Genomic DNA, 15,754 nt, shown 5'->3' with positions numbered 1-15,754 from the left:
CCCCAAGACGGCTCATTTAAAGATCGTTAACTTCTGAGTTACTACACTACACTATATAATACCTGTTCTAATCTTAGTCAAAACAGAACAAAAATTTCAACCTCTTACAATACTCTCTGTTTTACGAGTTTATGGACAAAACCTGTTGCAAACAAAACCCAGTACATCACTTGTCCTACCAAACAGATGATGGATGATGGCAGCACTAAAAACTTGCTTGTGATGAAAAGTGGACTGCTTTTATTTTGGCATCCTGGTTATTACTCATGACGCACAACTAAAAGGAAGTGGTTTTACAGTGTGTGTGTTCTCAGCCTCATTCACATCTTGACCCTCCACTGAGTTTTGCCCAGAGATGCCCCGAGAGCCTTTGAGTTGTTCCCATGGTCCTTCAACAGAGGCACCAACTCCTGTGGTAGTTGGTAAAAGTGGCTGTGGGAATTGGTGTGTTGGTTTATGGGGATACTGTACCGCCTGAGGTAGCCTGATCTCAAAGTGGCTGAGTGAGTACACTTGGGTCAAAGACCAGAGACAGAACATGAGAGCAGACTTGAGTCTCCCTCATCCCCAAGGGAGGCAACCAAACCAGCTGAGAACCACTAATGAAGTGGTTTTTAATGAAAGGGCAAAGACAGGGAGCCAGAAAAAAGGACAGAGAGAGATGGTCTGTCAAAATTGTTTGGGTTGCTACAGGCTCAAAGGGCACAGAAGTCCCCTGTCAGAATAGGGTCCTCAAAAGTGGGGAGCAGCTTCTTTCAGGGGACACCTTGCTTTCATTTCGCTATAGTTAGTGGAGCTGCCCTGAGGGTCTGGCCCGTGCCTCTGCTAAAAAGTAATTACTTTTCATATTTCTACCCTTTTTAAACCATACTCCTAACCACAGCATGAAAACCTGAAAGCTTTCAACACTGAAAAATTATTGGGTGAAATCCTGCCCCATGAGAGCCAGTGGGAGCATAACCATTCCCTCTAAAACGGCCAGGGTTTGCAGCACATATGGCTTCCTAGATATGAATTTTTTTGCACATTGCTGTGACTTGGTATAAGTGATAGAGCCAATTTACATTTTGAATGCTTTCCAGACAACAGCAGGGATGGTGAATACAGTTTGGACCACGCGCTTTGCACTATGCAAGGTTTTCGGCTGCCCACTGATCCCTTCTGCAGGGGATACAGTATTTATGTCTAAAGAAACACTTGGGACCTGAAACAAACCTTCTGTTTGGCAGCTCTTTCAGAAAGGTTATTGAGCCGGGGGTGCCTGGGACACACAGTCATCTTTAGCCTTCTTCTAGGGGAAAATAAAAACAAACAAAAAAAAAGAAAAACGCCATTATTGGAGCATTAATTGAAGATCAATCAGATCTTACTTCTAGTTAAGATAATGGCAGAACACTGCAACATCAGCATGTTTAGTGAGGCTATTTTGCAAAGCACAAGTATGAACAAAAAATACCAGGGGAGGAGCTACGAAGGACAACATGACTTGTAAAGTTTCTATTAGGGTAGGGTTTCCCGAGAAGAAAATTGGTGATAGGAAGCAGCACAGCAGGTAAGCAGCCTGTGTTCTTGCAGCATTTGAAAAGACAGCCTCTTCCCCAGGTTGCAGGAATCGGAGCTTCACTGGAGCCCAAATAAGGAGTCAAAGTGTATCCTACGAAACCCTCTGAGGAGGTACTTAACAGTGACAAACTCTCTTGTTTTTACCATGTACTGACACTTGTAAATCTTCTAATAATAAATTCTTCTAAAAATAAAATCTTACAGGCATTGCTGTTCTGGGAGATTATAATGAAAACTGAATTTAAATGCAAATGACAATAATTTATTTGATTGATACTATTTCTCATTTTGTCCTACTTCTTTTTATCCTCACTCTGTATAACAGGAACATCTTGCAAGATGGAGTTGTCAGGACACTGCTTGGTCCATCCTGCCCAGAACCCACACCATCTCATCAGCAAAGCTACTGCTCTTTATTATCATCACAATCTTTGCTCTTATTTTAACAAGATTATTTTGATAATGAATAATACGGTCTCTTAATTCTTAATGATGGTTCTAGTTCAAGAGGCACCTTGACACGTACATCCTAGGCAATACAGTTGTCATTTTATTTAACATAGATGTGCTTTGCTTGCAAAGGGGGAAGTGAATATTGAGCCTCAAATGCTGTAAAAATCCTGAAACCATAAAATTATCCCCTCCCAAACCACTGAACCACAGAATGGACTTAGAATCAGCCAGCAGCAAGCTCATCAACAGTGTGAATCTCCCCAACTCACTGACTACTTAACAGAGGAATAATCAAAATGCTTTAAAATCTTGTTGATTCTCCAACTCAGCCCAGCTGAATTGTTTGTGTGAATAAAAAACTGCTTCTTTTGTGTTGCCCACTAAACTGGCTCCCTTGAAAGGCAGGAATGTGCTTAAGTACAAAGATATGTACTGGGTGAGGTTCCAAGCTCTTTCGGGAAAGGTATCCCTTGGGAAGAGGTAGGATGAAATCTAGCAGCACTCATAGGGAACTTCAAGAGAGCCTGAAAGGGTTTTCAAAGCAAGAACCAGAATCATTCTCAGCTGAAAAAGTCTTTTCATATGGTAATTCAGTGCTCATTTTGCAAATAGTCTCATTTTGCTAAGAAAATGGATTCACTCAGCAACACACAGCAATTGCATGATGTTACATTTCTTCCCAGACGTGCAAGAACTGATTAGCAAGTATGAGCATGCAAATTACAACAGCTAAAAAAAAGCAGTAAGACACATGTGGCTCACAGTGGCAAGAGATGCAGCAGCAAGGAAGACTCAAAAACAGTTAAGAAAAAGGTCAAAGCAAATAGTGATGTGGCAACAGAAGAAGACAACAGCAGATCTACAATGCACAAGAATATTTAAATTTAGGGACCTGGAGTCTGCAGTGGAGCTTGTGGTCTGATAACCATGGGTGTTTTAAGGCAGCAGTTGCACTTATTCTCCAGCTAAAGGAAAACCAGAATGCTATTAAGTGTTTTTCCCAGAATCTTACAATTCAAGAATTATCTCCTACAGGTCATGTGTTCTGCCATCATGCAATGCTGTCATTTCAGGACACTGCGCCAGATGGCAGCTAATCCATGAAGTAAGTTTTGCTTCACAGCAAAAATGTATTCAGATAACTCCAGAGCATTTTATGGACACAATGAACAGCATCTATGAAGTGGCATTATAATATTCTACGTGGACATAAAAAACTTAGATAATTCATGATAGTTCTGCAATGGAGCAGCACAAGTGACACAACTATGACATGATAGCATGGAACACACGTTTCAAAGATACAGGGATTATATACCATTTTTCCTTGATGAGAAGCTTTGAGATGAAATCTTTGGCCTGGTCAGAAACACCTCGAAATTCCTCATCTTCAAAATCCCAGCTACAGGACAGGATATTGTTGAGAGTCTCATTGTCATCATCACCCAAAAAAGGAGACAATCCACTGAGGCTAAAATAAAAAGAAGTATGTTCAATCGTCCTGTCTTTTCCCTTTCCTGTACATGATCTCCAATGTGCCACCTATGATCATTTAGTCACTCTTGGCTTATCTTGCAATATGTTACTGTCTAGGAAAGTCTCCAGACCATTCCCATTCTCTCTTCTACTTGCAGGTTTAAATAATCACCCTTCTTCCCTAACAGACCAAGCATTACTGTCTTTCATGGTAGGTTATATTTTCTAGACCTCTGACAACTCTTGCACATACCAACTGGGAACTTACCAAGCAGTCTATATTCCTCTGGAAGTGTGATGCTCACTCATGAGAGGTGTGCAATGAAACAAGGAAGAAAAAAATCATGGTGATTGGAAAAGAGGAGAGATTACTGAATGTGGAATTTGGAAAGAACCCTACATTTCATATTTTGGGTACAGATTTTGTCAATCTTCCACTATAACAACAAATCTGGATGACTGACAGAGTTCAACCTAGAAACAGCTTACAAAGCAGATACTGAAATTACTTACAGCATATAAGCGATGACTCCTACGCTCCACATGTCTGTAGGAAAGGAGACAAACTCATAATTCACAACTTCAGGAGCAAGAAATTCTGGAGTCCCAAAGTTAACTCGAAGTTTTTCCCTGGGTTTATATCTAGGAAATAAAAACATTAACAGAGGACATCAATTACAACCCTAATTAAAGTTGCATGATAAGTTGTCTAGCACTTAGAGGGATTTTAGAAGCATACAGGGAATTCAGTAGGAAAACAAGGACAGACAGAGGTACAAAGTAAAAATAAATATACCCATATATCGAATGAAAAATGTTTGCAAGCTTTATGTCATAGCTAAGGGCAAAACCCAACTGCTATACAAAGGAAGAAATTCAGATTTCAAGGGCTTCTCAGAGCAGCTGTTATTATCCTTTTGGGATTTCTCCATATCATAGGCATGGGATTTTTAACCAGTAAATCCTTCACTGAAGTTATGGTACCTAATTAAACTAGGAGGTGATAGAGCATGGGATATATGGTAACAGCCCTTGATGGTCTCTTACACTCTCTTTTGAAGATTCTTGTAATGTTGGAGACAAGACCAGACAAGAAGTACCACCCATTTTGTCCATTTTATCTGTTGCAAGATACTTATGTGCATGCTTAGTTAGAATCAGCCCTCTCTAAACCTTCTACCTGAAAAAACGTTTCAGAACAAATCTTTTTTACTCAGCTCCCAACATTCCTTATTAAAAGAGAACCCTGGTTAAAAGAGTCACATTAAATCTGTCCTAAGAACAGTAGGAGACCATTAGGTATCAAATAGGACACTGAAGAGACATAATACTCTTTTTTTCACTGTTTCCCAATTCATTTACTATTAGCAAGAACACATGCATGTACCTTCTCGCCAATCCAAAATCAATAATTTTTATTTGATTTGCTGCTCGGTTCACACACAGGATATTCTCAGGCTGCCAAGAGAAATAAAAAAAACACTTCAGTGAGAAACAAGTATGAAAACTGGGCTTTTACCAAACTGTAGGGAGAAAAACGCTAAAAACACAGCAAACATCTCATAAGCACCTTTTGCTTTACTCCTTGTTCAGATTTCTCTGCACGGGTACACCCCCTGCTATCGCACAGCAGCTGGGGTCATGTGTTTTGTGCCTTGCAACTGCTTTTTCTTCTCCTTGACTTTTCAATTTGACGTAAGGCAGCAGTTTAGATAAAGAACTCATTAAGGAGAGGGGGACAGAGAATGCAGGCTTCTAAAATGGGGTTTCAGGATGCTGGCACTGTGATTTTACAGACCTTAATAAGCTGACCCAGATTTTTTTATTAAAAGAAAAACAAAACAACAACAACAACAAAAAAAACCAAAACAAAAAAACCAAACCTACTTTGTTGGGCTTTGAAGTTTATCCTACAGCTTTAAGTTTCTGAGTTCATTAATGTTCTGGCAGTAACTGATTGAACAGTGATATATTAAGCTAATCACATCAACTTCATGCTTTTCTCAGATATTTTAGCAAAAGGTAGGATTCACAGGTTAAATCCTTCTGGATTTTCATAGGGCCAAATGCTGTTCTTCACTTCCCTGGCAGGAATCCATTAACCTCCTAGAATTACTCATATTCATACAGAAGGGACTGAGAACAGAATTTGGCCAATTGTCTTTGAAATGTAAATACCTAAAATACAGTCTCATATTCACTGCCAGCAGTTTTATAGCTACTCCGTCTTGTTGCTCATTGAGTCCTCTTTGAAACAAAACAGCCCTCAACACTTAAAACATTAGCTAACCTTTGTCACCATTACTAATTCATTTTACATGTAGGACTTTAAACACCATATGTCCATAGTTTCTGAGGTCCTGGATTATTATGGTCAACATGATTTTCTTTCAGTTTCAAGCTTTCTTCCTGAAACTCATTTGTTACTGACAGCAATCTATGAACAAGCAAAACAGGAGGGAGAAGGCATAGCTGGCAAGCACATGAAAAGAGCTATTTGGGAAGAATTTCTTGGATTGTATATGTATCTTTTTGTCAGCAGTTTGACTTATTAAAACTGTGCCATCTCCAAGAACATAATTAATGTGTTCCAAAGAACCGTGTGAACTTCTGCTTGACAGGTTTCTAGGTAACTGGATGTTTTATAAAGAGAAAAGTGAGTCTGGTCATTGATTAGTGACTGAAGCAGGTCCTAACAAGCATCTGCTCATTTGCTTAACCACTGCAATAACGTATACGCTAACAACATTAAAGATGTATTATATTAACTCAGTTATTACAAGCCAAAAAAAGCAGCTGTAATAAAAATCTCACCAAAGAGAAAACCATCTTGCGTACTTTTTGTTTCTTTTTGCCTTGTTGCAAAGCTCAGGGATCACTAGGAAGCTTTATAGCCAGTCATAAATCTAAAGACATCATCCTATTTTATTTGGGCACTAAACAGTGGTAAGAAATAAGTCTCTTATTTGATAAAATTTGGGTTAAGAGAGAAAGAGCCAACTCACATGTACAGTCTAATAAAAATACCTTTACAACAAATGTTTTCTAAGGGGTGACAGTTAACCATTAGCAGTCAGCCAGAGTAGGTATGTGAAATTGGTGGATTTGTTTTTAAAAAGAAGTGAAGGGATTGTGTATATAGTTGAACAGTTCAGATAACTAACAAGCACATGGTACAAAATCTGCTACCCTTCTCTGAGCTTTCAGTCACACTAATTGCCTAACCTGACACAGACATATTGTATCTGTTACATTAGCCACTGATCATTTTTATTCCTTTCATTTTAGAAAGTACATTTTAATGTATTTTCCCTTAAGCTGGCTATCTATTGAAGCCTTGTCACGACTACGACAGTGTAGCATATGCCTCAAAAAGATGTGCAGGGTTTCCACTGATACTGAATGACCCTTGAATTTAGTTCTACTCACTCATGCCTTGGTTTCTGCATGGTAAAAAATGGGGATAATTGCTACTCCACGGCTGATGTGTAAAATGGAGATCTTGTGCCATTGAGTTAAATAATATTTACACAGTATCTTGAGATCCAAATATCAAAATTGAAAATAGGAAGGTACTTGTAGCCAGCTGCTGGCTTTCTGTAAAATCAGTCTGTGGAAAATTCAAGTGCTGTGGGGCTTGATGACATATGCCCACAATTCTCATCTAATTTACTTACTCCTGTAGTAATTTAACTGATCTCATTGTGGTTAAATTAAATACACATTGATCTGAGGAAAGCAGAATAATGCCCTTTGTTGTTTCTGACATGGGAATCTCTTAAACTGTATGGCCTACCATTAAGAATAAGAATTTCCACAGCTGTCATTGCACAAAACATACATCTCAGTTCTCTACCTTGAGATCCAAATGAAGAATGTACATTTGGTGCATGTACTGAATTCCCTCGCAGATCTGTTTTATGAACAAGATAGTATCCATCTCTGTCAAATTGCAGTTTTCATCAATAATTCGGTCAAATAACTCTCCTCCTTCCACACTGATGAAAGAAAGACAATAAAGTGGTGACTAAGTCCAAATCCAATCCCATGCAGTTAGAGTAATACAGAATTTATGCTATTGACTATTTTAATCATTCACAGTCAAGTTCAGTAAGGTGGGTCTACAGTATGAGCTTGTAGTCTGATCCGAACTTCCCAAGAACTGGGTTCTGATGCATACTGGCCTGAATTTCTACCAGGTCTGACAGTCCAGTCTCTCATCCACTGATAAATATGAAAGTCTTGAAATTTGAACCTTATGCTGTCTTAAGTCATCATTTTGTACCAATGAAATTAATGAATTCACATGGAAAACCAAGACAACATGATGGAGAATCTGTATTTAAATCTGCAGTCTACTCCCTCAGAGTTTAAGAGGGACAGGACCCAAAATTTCAATTTGAAACTATCTAAAGTCAACAAAAATGATTTAACTTCTCGCATTTCAGAATGCCTCCAGCTCACCCATTCATAGCTACACAGACATTTCCCTTTTGTGATATGCTAATCACGTAGACCAAATTTAGAGGAGTATCTGAGAATGTCCAAAATAGCCAGACTCATGTAACTTTGAACCTTCTGCCATGCCTCTCAATGTTCAAGTTATACCCTTTTTGGTTTCCTTAAGACAACATCTGCTTAACTTGACTTTAAGGCAGCTATTTTGTGCCTAATTAACCTGATAACACAGCATAAAAAACAGGTTTATACATTCAGGCACCCAGTATAATGATTAGGCACAACACCTATAGCTAGCTCCTCTTCAGTGTAAGATGTCTTCTCATTTGCCTCACAGAACAGAGGATATTCTGAGAGGTCTGTTTCTTAGCTGATACAAATCAGAATTTGAAATTAGAGAGCTGATATATAATACAGCTCTAGCCTCAAATGAAGCTGTGGCTTTACAGCACCAGGAAAGTGGTACATCACTGGAAAAAATGCATAAATGGCTGGATGGGAAAACTTTTCCCTTAAATTCCATTTCTTTTGTTGTTCCTGAGAACATCTTTACATGTTCTTTCCACCGGTAAAGAAGCTCTATTTATAATTTCAGGGGAAAGTAAGAAGGAAATGGACAATTCTAGCAAAAGTGGTAAAGACAGAAAGGGAAAGAAAAAAAAACACTCACTATTCCATGACTAGTACAATGTCATTTTTAGATTCAAAGGCATCATATAGCTGGATGAGATTGACGTGATTCAGCTGGTTCATGACATTGATTTCATTCTTTACTTCATCCTGTAAAAAGTCATGAGTATTGTTTCAGAAGATTTTTCTCTAAGAAAGCTACATGAAACAGGACATAGTTTGAACCAGACATCTACATTATCTTCATGTTTTCACTTGTGTCAACCAAACACAGGGTTTTCCTTTGCTGCTGCAGTGGTGGATTTCAAGGCTATAGGAGCTACTAGACTGAACTCGGAGCTCGGGTGGGGGACAGCTTCAGTAATAAGCTATCTGGGGCAAAAAGGAAGGCGAGAGCTCACAAGGACAAGTGGTGGGTTCACAGGGATGTAAAGAAAAGAGTGAAGCAGAACAGGACTTGGTTCGACCAGCTGTAGTTGTACCAAATTAAACTGTGTAAGAAAAGTCCAGGACAGTCCTCAAAACCTCCCTTTGCAGCCAGGGGAGAGAGACTGCTACTTCCATTCAGCCCAGCTATTTCAGATGCGCAGTTTAGGATGGGCTGAATCATTCTCTGGTGATGCCAGTCTTTCTCCATTGAATACAAGGGGATTCTTGGTGATCAGCCTGGCTGCAGCTGTATTTTAGTAACCCCAGTTAGCTGAGACAAATTCCACCCTTGAATGCCATTAATGACACCGCTGTCACACAAAGGGTGCTATGCATGTCTTTCCTGTGGAAGCAAGTCCCAGATGGCCATGAGATTTGCAAAACAGGCCAGACTAATTCCTCTCATCTGTATTTGTGTTAATGTCAGAAGCCCAGATCATGCCTGTTATCAGAATGTGACATCAAGTCATTTCAACAAAGGCTACAGTGTGCTTGGGAATATGCTGTGTCACAGACCTGACAAAAGCTTTTACCACTAAAGCAAACACCAACAGAATTAACAGCAGAAAGCAAAAAAGGAAAGCCAAATAAACATGAAGAGCAGAAAAGAAAATTGGAAAAATTAAGATTTAAAAAAACTAACAGAGGAAACCCCAAAAGAGGACCTTGATGAGTTACTAGAAGTTCTAGAGGAGAAGGGAAATAGAACTAGAGCCAATGGTAATCCAGCAAGTCCTATGAGCATGGTGGCTTGTGAGCCACTTGGCCAAGGTCTGTTGTGTAGCTGAAGAACACGGTGGAATCCACTGGGGAACAAAAGACTAATATCATGCTCTACCAACCTTCTGTTTAGGACCTTTTGCTTTTATAATTTTGGCTGCTAGTTTGAGACCTGTTGCCTTCTCTTCACATTTGTGCACTTGACCAAATCGCCCTCTAGGAGAAAAAAGGAGAAAAAATGTTATCAACCAATGGTACTAGTGTAAGCCCTGAATTATAAACAACAGACATTATCTTCTCCCTGCTGGGTTCCATTTCAGTTGCTCTATTGCTGCCGTTTTGTTGTGTAGAATAGACTTGCTGCTCCTCATTTAGGTACACCAAAATCACACGCTGCTCTACTTGATATTATCCCACTTGAATGATTCACTACACTCACCTCACAACATGCAATGACTAATCCCAGGGAAGTCGACAAACCGTAAGGATAACAACTCACTCACATGCACAATCTTCCCCTCTCCATCTCATCATTCTTCTCCAAGAGAGGGTTGTGTTTTCATGATGAAACAAACCCATACCCAAGACCATGCTGCCATCAAAAATGACAATATCACTCTCTCCTAAACAGTGTCAGCATGAGAGATCAAGTAACCTCATGATCTATCTAAACACATGCATGTGTTTTCAGAGGTCGGACCCACTGAGAGAAAGAAGGCTACAACATGTTGCTACATCTGCTGGCTGCGATGTGAGGTAAAGTATTACAGCATCCTAGGAGCCACGTCATAAAACCTGAGGGCAGCTGGCTGACCTAGAACAATACCAACTACAAGCCAAGTCTGCTGGTGCCAAAGCTTAAGTCAAAGTTCACTCACACAGTAAAATCAGCCTCCTGTTTTCAGCCCTCTCTAAAGCACTGTTAGAGCTTAAGACTTTCATGACTTCAGCTCTAGTGAGGTACGTTGCTTCCATTCACCTCCCAGGGTGCTTGGCTGTAAATTTGTGCCTTGCTTTCCATGTTGACTGGTTTCACCTGACTTACCCTCCCAGGATTTCATTCTCGCTGACATTATAATAACTGCTGATCCCCACCCTTTTGGCTGAGACAATCCGGTGATCAAACGGTGCTGGTGGAGTAGGACTACCATCTATAAAAGACAAAACAGACAGATAGCATATGAGTGGTCACATGCAGCGCTTGTCTATCTTATATTTTAGTCCCTCTTTTCCCCAGATAAGCTCATTTAAGAACTGAATACACCTACTGTTAAGTTCTATAGACAGGTCTTTCTCTGTTATTTAAGAAGAGTTTTATTCCAGGAGCTCTGGCTCAGAAAACAGGGTGGTGTTGGGGAGCTCCACTACTAAGACAAGGGTTTCTTTATTAAGTTAGCATTTCCACCCAACAGTAGCAAGAGGCAAAGTGAATACCACTAGACTAAACCAATATAACTTCATGCCCACAAAGGGCCTCAGCAATTTGTTTCAAAGGAATTCAGCTTTTTCTCCACATCCCACCCCACCCCACCCCTGGACTATTAATAGATGAGTATGTACTGTAACTCTCCTGTGGGGTAGGAAGAGAGGCTGAGCTTTCCTCTAGGCCCAGCTAAAAGAGGTTATTTCCCACCTTTTGCAGTTCATAGTGAAGAATCCCCTTCTCTACCGATTGACACAATGTGTCATTCCCTACAGTGTGGCCATCGCTTTTAAAGATCACATTTAGAGCTTGTGCACATGAGGGAGTTCCACCCTGGCCAGTAGCACCTGTGACTTCCAGTACGGCTTAGGACCTAGTGTGGTAGGATATATGGTAACTGTCATGTGCTGCTCTAGAAAATTTCCGTCCTTAAAAAAAGGATAGCAGATAAAAGGTAAAGAGGGGCACAGAGAAGAGATGGGTTTCCAGCATCCCACTGCAGCGGCTATGGAGCTTCAGCACAAATGCAGGTCTCTGGTATTACAGTCTGGACCTCCACATGCTGGACCATTCTGCCATCATGATGTCAAAATCCCTGCTGGAGACCAGCCCTGCGTGCCTAATTTCTCTTTGGATTTTTCTGCAGGGTGTTGAGACTTCAATTTCATACCCACATTGTTTTTCATTTGATTGATATTCCTGAGAGTGACCTTTGGCTGACCAAGGTGAGAAATACTTCTTCAACTGGTTAGGAGGGCTAGAGCCCCAGCATTTCAACATGAGCTCTCTGGTTTGGAATGCCGGCTCCCTTTCGTGTGATGCTTGTTGAACAATTTTAAAACCATTCATTACTCAAGTGAAAATGATTAAAAACATAAACAACAAAAAAAAAACAAAACATGACAGCATGTAGCTGGCAGTAATACTTTGGTCATTAATGTAGCAGTAGATTGTCCTTATTCGCAGTGAATGTCCATTTTTCCAGGACACCAGCTGTGCACCTAGATATTTTTTTGACAGTGTTAATAACTTACATGGTCAGGAAGTTAGTTCATGGTCAAGGAATTGTGAAAAGCTGGGGCTTCTGGAAGTTTGCCACCTACTTGGGATTCTGCAGTGTCTGAATTGCACGCCCTTAAGTATGGGCCTTTGCTTGTTACCAAGACCCACAAAATGCCAAGAAAACCTCTATCCTAAAGGCAGAATTTGACTCTTAACAACTTAAAGTCCAAGGCTCCCCAGCATGTGACAGAAGAAAATGTCATTCTGAAAGCTCAGCTCCCAAATGCTACCAAACTTTGGCCAAGGAAGAGTTCTTTTGAAGAGACCAGAATGCCACTTTAAAACTATGCCCAAGGTTTAGCCTTCAAGATTTTCCCAGTGACAGACCCTCTTTTTTCTTTTCATGCACACCAGAGGGGATTTCTCCCTATTCTAGAACAACATCCCATAACAGATCAAAGAAGCTCCAAGAAAGACAGTCTATCCTTAATGTCATCCCCAACAATCTGCCAGAGCTCAGGGCAGGTTACAGAGTTTAACGTTTTGGTAGGCTATCTCCTGTTTCCTGCTACAAAAGACTAGCACAAACATCTAATAACTGTTTCACTTTCTCACTCCTCCCCCATCCCCAAAGCAAATAAATTTATTCTGAATCCTATGCATGCACATGCACACACATACATCTTGAAATCCTTCAGGCCATCCTCTCCATGTGGCATCACTTCATATACAGGGATAGGCACTGAAATTCTCAAGCTGGAGCTCTAATATTAGAAATGAGCACTCATGAACACTGCTCCAGAGTTCAGTGCATGAGTACCATTTATCAGGCTGCTCAACATCATCAGTCAGGCTTCCACACAAAAACGGGCATTTATTTTATAGGCTGCAGTCGTTCTCAATTCACATCGCAATGGTGTGAATATGAGCAAGCTGGTTTTGCAGGCTACATCCAAAGCACTGCAAATTCTGTGTTAACACGTGTTCTCAGCACTTCCATAGATCAACCAATTTTGCCACACATGGTATAATTTCTCCCACTACTCTGTACTTGGGAGTTTTAGCTCTGTTGTTAAAAGAAGAGGGAAAGAGGACAGTATTAGTGGAGTAGCTGTGGCAGAAGCAAATTAGTTGTGTCTAATTTCTGCCAGGGCAGAAGCCTCTAAGATGGAAGCAAACAGAACCGTGTTGTTTCCCAGCAGCTTAGGATGTGGCCCATGAACAACTGCTTCCCGTCAGAGCTACCATGCACACCTTTTTCCCCTACTAATTACAATCATGAAATCATTTTCTTCTACAGATGTCTCTGATTGTCACTGTAATACCAGTGGAATCGAATGCTTTGCCTTTAGGAATACTTCCTGTAGGAGCTTTTTTTAGTTTTACGTATGTCATCAACACTTTCTGCATCTACCCTTTCTTTTTGTTGTCATCTTTCATTAGGCCTTCATCATTCACTCGAGGCTTACTGCTACCACTATGCTCAAATTGGCAGGTCTGCTCAGTAATTGAGCTATAATGTCCTGTACCTTTTTCGCAGCCTTTACACCTGCAAGGACAAAATATGGCATTAGAGCAGGGTACACTTAAAGCAGAGCAAATTTAGAAACATAGGTGAAAAATGCCTACACAATTATTGCATTCAAATAGCATTAGGTTATTTTGCTTCATGGTGTAAAATAAACTGTTCTAACATTCATCTTGAGAAATAAAAATGACCTCTGAGTTAATCATGACAGCAAAATGTTTCTCCGTTACTGAAATCCTCACCTGAGTTCTTCTGATTTAACATTTGACCATCAATCTCACCTTTAAAGCACAGGGAAAGCAGTGGGATTTCAGTCTGTTCATATAGGTTCCTGAGAGCTTAGACTGGTTTATCCCTGAAGGGCCATATATCAGTGCAGCAAAGAAAGAATTACAGTAAAAAAAAAATATCTGTTTAATTGCCTCAGCAAAGTTTCACAGTTATATATTATCACTTACGTTACTACATTTTGCAGTAACTTAATTCCCAGTTGGTATATGGCCTAATCCAACCTTACTTTGCTCATAGGTTATGTGAAGCTGCAGTATATAAGCATAACAATGCAAGAATTCTCCTCAAAGATGAATAGCCTAATATAATTCCCATGTTCCTAAGCTATTTCCAAGCAAATAACCTACACTGCTAGGACCATATCTGGTAGATTGTCTGCCTGTCTTTTTTAAGGGTATAATTTCAGCTTAGAGCTCAGATGAGAGAGACAAACTCATTTTACACTTTTGTATTGGGCTGAATTTTCACCAGTATTTATATTAACCAGCCACTTTGACTTGGAACTTGAACTACACATGTGTCTTAAGAATGTGCAGCCTGAGCTTCCGACCTTACCTTCCGTCTGGTGCCTCTTGATCATGGCTTTGTCCTGCCTCATCTTCATTTTGGGAAGGAGCTGGTGGTTCCTCAACTTTTTCACTCCTACCAGCATTTCCTTCCCTTTCATTCTCCTGCTCCTCTTGTCTTTCATTTCCAGACACCCAATGTTCCTCCTTCCTCTCCCCGTCTGTTAGGGACTCACTCTCTATCTCCTGCCCAGTTACCCTCTGACAAGCGTTATCACCAGCATCATCTTGCTGCTTTACTGTAGTGAAGGATTTCTGAACAGAGCTTCTCCTGTACTTGTAACAGCTTTTGAAAGCCAAACTTTCTTCTTTCTCCACTGGCCCTTCAGTATGAAATTTGGGTAGATCCATTTCAAGCAGAACAGAACTTTCATTCTTGGCATTTTCCTTGTTCAGCTTATCAACTTCTTCCTGAGAGCAGGACTGGCTCTTCTGGATGGCTCCCTCTGTAAGCGGACAAATTACCAATGCATCTGTCAGTAATTCTCTGATAGTCAGTAACAATATTAAAGTAGGGTTGTGCACTTAGCATAACTTCTGTTATACTTTGAACTAAGCATTTGCTTTCCTCTCCTACTTTCAAGGTCGGTGTAGATGTCTCCTAAGCAAGAGCAGACTACTCCTTTAAAACAGGGATGCCATGGGGCAGAAACTCTTCCCTTCGTACAGAGCACTGGAAAACATTTTTCTCACTCAAATGTATTGTCAGCCAAGTCAGGGTTAATAATCTCCTCATGCAAGGCACTTTTTTGAGCAGTTTGCCACCACCTGCACAGGCGCATGAAAAGTAGGTTGATGTTGCTTGAAGAATTCTCACTCCTGCTGATGAGCATACATGTAACCCAAGCAACTTCACTGGAGCTGCTCAAGAGAGTGATGGCTATTTTTGTACGGTTGTAGGCTTAGGAGCTAGAAACTGATTAGAAAAAAAAATATTCTAACCTGTTGAATCTGGTGGCTTCTTCTCTTTTGCTCCCGTCTCATTCAAATGTGACTTTTCTTTGATGGCCTGTGGAGAGGGCAATTGATGTATTAGTCAGTGTACACAGTGTTCATGTTGTATTGTTCCTCATGAAATTGCAGATCGACTTTTTTGGTCACATTCAAGTACTCTGTGTTCTAATTCATGCTTTTCCTATAAATTATGGCCCTTATTTTAATCTCTACTAAGATGATCAGATTGGTACCAGTGTAAAGCAGGAGAAACTATCTCAG

General features: G+C 40.3%; 1 protein-coding gene across 1 annotated transcript; it reads right to left on the bottom strand.

The window, feature by feature from the left end:
* Positions 1 to 4,001: 4,001 nt before the first annotated feature.
* Positions 4,002 to 14,967, bottom strand: MYLK4 (myosin light chain kinase family member 4). Its single transcript, XM_056331505.1, has 8 exons — positions 14,529 to 14,967; positions 13,684 to 13,703; positions 10,775 to 10,880; positions 9,852 to 9,945; positions 8,621 to 8,730; positions 7,349 to 7,490; positions 4,880 to 4,950; positions 4,002 to 4,134 (listed from the first exon to the last, which is right to left on the bottom strand). Exons 1-8 carry the CDS (start codon positions 14,888 to 14,890, stop codon positions 4,002 to 4,004), a joined length of 1,038 nt encoding a protein of 345 aa, XP_056187480.1. The 5' UTR covers positions 14,891 to 14,967.
* Between the last annotated feature and the right edge of the window lie 787 nt (positions 14,968 to 15,754).

The sequence above is a fragment of the Falco biarmicus genome, chromosome 3 (assembly GCF_023638135.1).
Source record: "Falco biarmicus isolate bFalBia1 chromosome 3, bFalBia1.pri, whole genome shotgun sequence".
Classification (NCBI taxonomy): Eukaryota; Metazoa; Chordata; class Aves; order Falconiformes; family Falconidae; genus Falco; species Falco biarmicus.
The sequence above is the reverse complement of the archived record's forward strand: the minus strand, read 5'-3'. Positions and strand labels throughout refer to the sequence as shown.